An 8738-nucleotide genomic window follows, 5' to 3' on the forward strand; every position below is an offset into this window, starting at 1 on the left:
CATGCATGGAAGAAAAAGAGGCCACCAGATCACACACACAAAAAAAGGTCGGGTGTAAGTGACAAATACAGAGACTCGAACTGTCCCGCTTTCGACTGGAGATCTCCCGTGGAAAGCCCATTTTTGCAAAATCTCCCGTTCTCCCGCTTGAGATCTAATTTCTCCCGCCCTGGCTCTGTGTCTCCCGCTTGAAATGATTTCTTACTCAGTGCCATCGTATGTTGAAAAATAAGCCTTAGATAGCATGAGAGAGCATCTAGCACCCTAGAGCTTGGACCCAGGCCGCAAGGAACTTCGCGCTTTGCGCACATCAAGTTGGAGTCTCCCGTTTGCTAGGGGTTTCAGACGGGAGAATCTCCAGATCAGAAGGTGCTTGGGGTTGGAGTCTCTGCAAATATTGAAAAAAGACATACACTAATGATAGTTGGAATCCATGAAAAAAAACTCTTCTAAATAAATCCAGGCAACTGTACTGCTGGGAAATATAAAAATGCTACAACATCTTATCACACAAGTCATAATACGACTGTTCGAATATCGGCTCAATCATTTTTGCTCCACATCTAACACCCTAAATAAAATAATGCCAAATGGTGTGCGACACTTTATGCTAATGTTGTAATTAATGATTCTAAATACATATTCAGGGATAAAACTTCGCTGGAGCTAAAAGTTATTGATGAAAATATTTGCTATTAGTACAAGTATATCAATGATGGATACTGGTTTTGTTGGGTTATCAATCCATATTATTATACATGTATTATGATACTGACTGGCTGAAAATCACATCACAGATCAAATTCAGTGAACTCTTTCAAAACCACTTTGCTGAACTCATCCGAACTCGGTCCTCCTTGTAGGCCTATCTGAACTTAGAGTCTGGGCTGCCTCACTACAGCATAATTATTTTGCAATGATTATGTAGGCATAAAATAACTGCTGATATAGGATATCTGAGGCGTAGTTTATACCTGACAGGTATAGCGTGTGGCTATGTTGTATTCCCCGTCATCACAGTCTTTGCCAATGAGTATCCCAGTGCACTCCCGTTTTAACGAAACACGGTTACAACGAAATCAAAATTCAGGTCCACAAACTACCATCCACAATATATCTTTATACACTGCACTGTTTGGTTATAATGAAATTTCGTTAAAACGAAAGAAATCTCCCTGTCCCGAGGACTTCATTATAACGGGAGCAAAATGCACTGCAATAGATGTGGTGATATCCAAGTCCCCATCGTCTATGAACCGTACACACACAAAGATATGCGAAGTGCTCCGTGTCAGGGAAAGACAACTAAATTCACGTGTCTTTCCTGCGTTGAAGACACTCTTCAACGCATTATGGTGACTAAATGTCAGAAATTGTCGAGCTTTGTAGACAATTGGTGTATGATAGTATGATGTATAAATGCATTTTTAAGAAATATGTTTATCACTACAAAGAGAGGAATCACTATGCTAATGAATGGAACGTACGGAATGTTTCATACAAACGCTACTGGAATGCAGGAGAGATCTAGTATGGTAAAACTTATTGCTTACGTAGACTTCAATTTCTCTCAAGCATCTGGCGTTATTTTCAACCCGAATTATCCGTAGGTTTATATAAAATTAAAGTATCAGTGACTTTATCACCATATAAAGGATCATGCAGATCAGAGTTTTAAAACTGGCAACTATGTCAAACTGCGTTTAATGCAAATGACGATGTCGGGAGCGTTGAAGAGTTGGGCTATCTTCAACAATCGATATCGTCGTCTCTGCTGATCACAGAATCGTCGTCACTTGACACCGAATTATCATCAGTTGAGACTGGTATACTGTCATCTGAATTCGACTCCAGCCGTTGTATTTCTCCAATGCTCGGACTATATTCTGATGTCTCCAAATATAGCGTAAGGAGATCGGCTAGTTCCCTATATTTGTCGGAAGTTCCTTGGATTTCGACATCCAAGTCCTTTCTCAATTCCTTGGCCCATTTCTTGAATGACGTGACAACTTCAGCTTTGCTACCTCTCCTGAGCCTGATCATCGCTGCGATACGAGCCTGTGTTACTCGCGAGGTCACCATCTTGTCGGCGGACACAGCACGATCCAAGGAATTTCGAAGGTGACTTTTCTTTGCGGCAATGTCGTCGAGTAGACGATTCTTCTCCTCATCCAGCAGCTTTCGCTTTGCTTCATATTCCTCAGTGACATCCGTCACCAATGTTTCAAGAACTTGGCTCCCTTCCGACCAGATGTCACCAAGAGATCTCTGTAAGTCATCGTGCACAGCTTCCCGTTCCCGACACCGCTCCATTAAAGCTTCCATTTCCTTGGAGATGATCTCAGTCATCTCATCAAGACTCTTGGGCCTCTCCCGATGGTCATAATGATCATCGATGACGCAGTCACTGCACGCCAAAGCTTCACACTGCTCGCAGTAGTAACTCATTTCATTCGTTCCATGGTGATCACAGATCTGTACCGCCGCACCATTGGTCTCAAGGAGGTCGATATCACTCTCGAGGAAGTCGATGTCCCCTAAAGTGTTATCCATCAACCAGTTTCTTGAGGATAGGCCTGCATCCCCCGAATCAGTTCCACATCTACAAGATGGACACTCAATTCCTGAAGAACGAATGACCCCTTTTCGCTGAAAATATACGATCGGGTGACTTATACACTCTTTGCAGAAGGTGTGGCCACACTGGAGTTGTTTGGCTTCCCGAAACCTGCTGTGACATATCAGACACTTCAGCTGTTCATCAAGCTTTTTAACTATAAAGGCCATAATGTCTCTCCTGTTAGTCCAGTTCACAAAATTTAGACGTCTACAAGAGATCCATGTAGTTCACTGCAGTATCTGATGCAGTTACGTGTAGCCGCTGCGGACACTCGTCTGAGCAATAATGAAGATGTGATAGTCGGCAAATTTCAGCTGAAATTCTACATCATTTTGGAAGGAGAGAGTGTTTAACGATTTCGACAGACTATGACATGCATAGTCATTCACCAACATCACGTGGATTCCTTTACCAGCTTACATCCTGTGTCTGCCCCCAACCCACATGTCATTGTTCAGTAGACGCATGTCTCTGTGATAGTGGCATTCAAGGCAACTGATTATTGCTCATTTTAAACTATTTATTGTAACTAAACGGCAGACAAACAGCTACCCGATATACGTTGGATGGAAAATATGCAGGTATGGATTCTAGATAGAAATGAGCGTTGTGGATAGCACGTACCGATTCTATGTACGCTGCCTTGTAGTACTTTCGACAATGGAATTAATAGTGAAAGTTTTGTATTTCTGTTTATGCCTTTGTCTGAGGCCAAGGTGGACTTTGGACTCATCCGTCTCTACAGGTGCTCTAACGTGGTTTTTAGCAATGAGACCGAGGAAAGGAGTGCAAAATCTGATTGCGAAATAGATCGAGGAAATGATTTGGCACTGTAAAGCTGCCAGAGTGACCTAGAACATAGTCATGCGGTTTCATTTTCCCCAAATATCTGAAGTTTTCTCTTTGTACTAAGTTCCAGTCAGCTCTACTTGCATTTGCTACTCGCTCATACTTATTCTCTTGACTATCCCAATTATAATATGCAATGTTCTCTAGATTTCTTCCTTTATAGTTATTCATTTTATGAATGATATATTGCAACACCTCTCTGTCATCGTATTTGTTTGTTTGTTTGTTGTTGCTTTTTTTTGGGGGGGGGTAAGATTTTACATATTTTTTATGCTTGAACCTTGTCTAGTCTTTTTTCTGTTTTATTTTGTTTAGATGCCTTAAAATCACAAATAAGCTGTAAATGTTATCATCTATCTGTAGATGGTCAATCTTTTTGATACGTTCATGTTTACTTGCTGGTCATCAATGACATTCAAGAATGTTCTTTCAAACGATGAACATCCACTGCCAATAGTGGACGAAGCATTGTATACTTCGATTCAATTGCAAATACTGTCAGTACGCAATGTCCCCTGTAAGTGCTGTCATTTCTGCTCTTTTATATTGCACAACGCAATCTGTCTTGGAATACACGTATCTATAAAAACGAGGTTTTCAAAGCAATATACAAACTCGACAACTATTCCTTCCTAAGCCTTTGAAAACCACAAATGTGGTTAAAGTACAATTTCCATTCATGTTCACGTTGACATTTGTAGCCAAATTACAACAATGGAAAAAAAAAAAAAGAGCAGAGTGATCGACAGTAATCGTCAAACTCTGACATAATGAAGACTGGAAGATGAGCATTGTGTAATTAAACTTCACATTTTCGGTGAACATGGATATCGGTATAGCAACCAAATATGTATGCAGGCAGATGTTTGAAATCCTCGTAACAGCATAACTTGTCCATTATTTTAAACACAGAAATGTCACAAAAACAAAAAAGATAAACAGCAAGCAAACAGTCATGTTCTCACTCAGCAGCTTCAAGAGCAACCGACACTCTTTCTCCGGACTCTTTCCCCGTCAAATCACCATTGGCAACCGTACGACCACAAAACATTACATATCTTCTTGATGTTGCAAGATTCAATTCCATTTGTGCTGTCACTGGCTTACTATTGTGTTTTTGCTCCTCAGGCCTTTCAGCCTGGCAATGTGCAGAGTATTCGAGGAAGAAAAATGAAACAAGTAAAATGGCGCATATAGTCATTATAGAATCTTGACAGTATTGGTAATCATTCGGTATTAGTGTTTATGGTCTTCCCACGAAAGTCCTCCTTGAGACTTATGAAGAAGGACTTAATTGATGATGTACTCTGTTTGACAAACAAACAAGCAACTGAAACGAAGCACAATTAATTTGTAACTTGAAAGGAGTAAGTGCAAGAGAATAGAAAAGAGAAAATATATGTTTAGTTTTCATAGTTAAGTTTATTTCTTTATCAAAAATCACACCCGTCACACGGACGACCGGCCTAAAGAGGCCTATATGAGTGATAAATATACATCAAACATAAAGTAATACATAATACATATACATATCATGTACAAATTCTTTAACACAATAAGAAAGAGAATATGGTGGGCGAAATAATACATGAACGCGTTATGCAGTTGTGGGAATATAATTAATTGTTACGGCACATTAAAATAAGGTTGGCAAAACTGGCTACTTGAAAACATAGTGATTCTGATGACATTAAATAAAAGACTTGTTGGTAAATAGGCAACTGAGGAAAATAAGGATCTATTTCCGATATAATACTGAATGATTGCGATTTGAAATCATCACATGCTGAACAAAATTAATCATAAAACAAAGAAACGCATCTTCTACATCACCGGAATTACAAATTATAAAAATATTTCATTGTATGGGACATTTTTGCAACGTCCGGTTTCAAGGACAATAGGGGCACAACTACTTCTGAACAAAGCTATAATGTTCGCCTATTAGATCTACTCTGAACCTGAATAACATATTTAAAGGTATTCACTGAGTGTTTGACATAACGATAAGTTCTGAGTTTGTTTCTGGATTGGGGAACTCTCCTTCTATCATTAAACAGTGAGGATTTCCACTTATTTTCAACAAATGATTTACATGCTATGGATACGGTGCTCACAGAATGTTGTATACTTACAAGCTCAACTAAAGGTTCAACATGCATGCACTGCAATTTTGCAAACAATTGTTTGACCTTATCAAACCAATTTTTAACACCTATATTTGCCAGGGATTTAGACCACAAGAAAAAATTTCTAGGGCAACGGCCACTAATATACTTACTCGGGTCACACCAAAGCCTAGCAACTGATTGACACTGATAATAGAAAGGGGGTTCCCAACCCATATCACCCATAACTGCATCATTAGGGGGTATATTTCCCGACTCCAAGATAGAAACGACATGCTCTATAAAAACACTATTAATGGCTGAACATTCATCTAAGCCCCAAATACCGCTTCTGTATTTCAATATGGGCAAAATCATAGCATCATACAATTTTTTGTAGGTCATAAACAGAGAACCACCAATCAATTTAAATTTACTAAAAACCACTCCAAGGGCCCGAGCTGCGGATTGAGCAAATATTTTTGTGCCTTTTTGTACACATAAAAATTCATCGAACCACAATCCAAGGCATTTATATAAGTCAACAATATCAAGCTTTTGACCGCTACAATAACATATAAATGTGGTTTTTGCTTGAGCTTTCTCCTGAAGTGTACAATTTGAGTTTTTAAAGTATTGAATTCAATCCTCCACTTCTGGGCCCACGAACATACACTATCAGGCTCAAACTGAATATCATTTTCATTGTCAGCAATTACCACAATGTCATCTGCATACGTAAGCATATCAATGTTTGTATCTAACACCTGAATACCTCTGTTACACAGCCTTACACTATCAAAAATATCATTAATGAATATATTAGACAGAACTGGGGACAAAAATCAACCTTGCTTTACCCCTGGATCCACATTAAAAAATCAGTAAGATTGCCATTTACATTCACAGTACATTATTGTCTTGATAAAGAGCCTTTATGGAGTTATGTAACTTGCCGGGAACGCCAATTGACCTCAGCCTATACCATAATGATAACACCGTCAGTGCTTTTTTTATCATTAAAACAAACAAAACTTTCTTTTTTACAGGGTTATTTTGTTTTCAATACTAGAATAGAGGCTATGTAAGTGCTCAAGACAACTCCTTTTCTTTTCGAAACCCGTTCTGTTTCTCATTAATAATAAATCCTTTTTCAAGGAAATCAATCAATTTCTTTTATAATATCACAATAAATCTTACAAATCACAGATATCAATGTAATACCTCTGTAACTAACAGGCTCATGTTCATCAGTAACAGGTTTAAGAATTGGATGAATGATACTTTTTTTTTGCCTTGTCTGAGGGGAAATACCACGTTCAACACAAAAACTATGATGCTTGAAGTAAATGAACAGAAACATTTTTTTTTAATTACCTCAGCAATGACACCATCACATATATGTGTTCCTATTTTTCTTTCAAACAGAAATAAAGTATTTATATTTACCATTATTTCATTAATCTCCTGATGCACCAAAAGATGGGACACTTGGAAATGTTACAGTAGGGAAAAATAGACCAAAACAACAACAACAACAACAACAACAACAACAACAACAACAACAACAACAACAACTTGAAATAAGACGTTCCAGTGCAGTTTGGCATTTCAAAAATATATGGCAGGTTTAACGGTCTGACCAACCATTTAAGAAAATTTCTCCATCTTCTGAAAGTGAATTGGGGCTGGATTTGTTTTCATCTCTTCGACGTTGCTATTGTACATTTAAACATTATGTTTTCCATACATACATTATGTGCGATGAAACACAATATTATATGGCCTGTACAGATACCAATGTGTGATTGGTCAAGATGCTGTCACGTGACCATGGTCACAAGGATGAGAAGCATATTCATACAACATCTCGTAAATTACGTATAACAGCAATTCTTGACCGGGGTGACGTAATAAAGAACCAATTGTTATTATGCGCGCATCAACTGTTATCTCTACTATCTTTGATCATAACAATACAGCTGACAGTAGTGCGCTAGCTACTATAGCGGTCCCAGGGTGATGAGCATCGCACATAGTCATGACAAACGCTACAAATATTTAAGCGCGAATAACGAAATTGCAACAGATTATGGTCAAACTAACGTTAGTATGGTGGCTTTGAGAGAAAAGGAATCGGAGAATGTCCTGGAAGAGAGCCTGTCATGTTAGACAGTCGTGACAGGAAAGCCAAAGGATTTCCCATTACATTACTATAGTACTTGTTAGCGCCTGAACTGAGTAAGTTTATTTCTAGTGTTCACATGCTACTTGGACTAGCGCAGGACCTGGACCAGGGCCAGGGGCCTGCCTTATAAAGACTTGTGATAGAAATCAATCACAAGTTTTTTGAGATCTGCAATGCAAATTGCGATTGATTTGAAGGCTTTATAAGACGGGGCCCAGGTCTGTAGTCTAATGTTACAGCTCTTGCACCAGACCCGATAGTAACATACTAACACCAGACTAACACACATCGGATTGAATCGGCACTTATCGGAGTGACGTGATCGACTATTATTCGACACTGACTGGACTTGCGCCTGAAAATATAATAGCCTCTAAAAAGGACTGACATTATGTAGGCCTATACGCATGGTGATGGTCTAGTGGGCCTTTTCTACCATCCCCTCTTTTTGACGTATTGCCGAGCTTTTGGGCATTGTATGCCTGTGTCGATTTTGCGGGCTGTGACGTTTCTTCAATGGCGAGCTCTTAATTGTGCTACTGTACTCGTTGTCGATGTCGATGAACCCGTTAAGCGGTCCCTAACGGTAAAGATTATAACCTTCATCATCACCATCATAACCATCATCAGCTGAGACTGGTGCACTGTCATCAGGAGTCAACTCAGAACGTATTTCTCCTGTGGTTGGACTACATTCTGATTTCTCAAAATACAACGTTTTATCTTTTTGTAGTTCCCTCTCTTCGTCAGAAGTTACTTGGATTTTGATTTTCATGTCCTTTTTTAATTTCTTGGCCCAGTTCTTGTATGACGTGACAATTTCGGCTTTGCTTCCTTCGCTGAGCCTGTTCGTCGCTTCGATACGAGTCTGCGTTAGGCGCAAGGTCACCTTCTTGACGACAGACATTCTATTATCCACGAAACTTCGCAGTTGGCTTTTCTTTGTGGCAATGTCGAGTAGAGGACTCTTCTC

General features: G+C 39.1%; 1 protein-coding gene across 1 annotated transcript; it reads right to left on the minus strand.

Moving 5' to 3' along the window:
- Nucleotides 1–1749: 1749 nt before the first annotated feature.
- Nucleotides 1750–2787, minus strand: LOC139719785 (tripartite motif-containing protein 73-like). Its single transcript, XM_071631173.1, has one exon. The coding sequence runs from the start codon at nucleotides 2785–2787 to the stop codon at nucleotides 1750–1752; it is 1038 nt and encodes a 345-aa protein (XP_071487274.1).
- Nucleotides 2788–8738: the final 5951 nt, after the last annotated feature.

This window comes from Diadema antillarum, unplaced genomic scaffold (assembly GCF_040938485.1).
Source record: "Diadema antillarum isolate AM-2024a unplaced genomic scaffold, OU_Dant_1.0 scf00000009, whole genome shotgun sequence".
NCBI classification, from domain to species: domain Eukaryota; kingdom Metazoa; phylum Echinodermata; class Echinoidea; order Diadematoida; family Diadematidae; genus Diadema; species Diadema antillarum.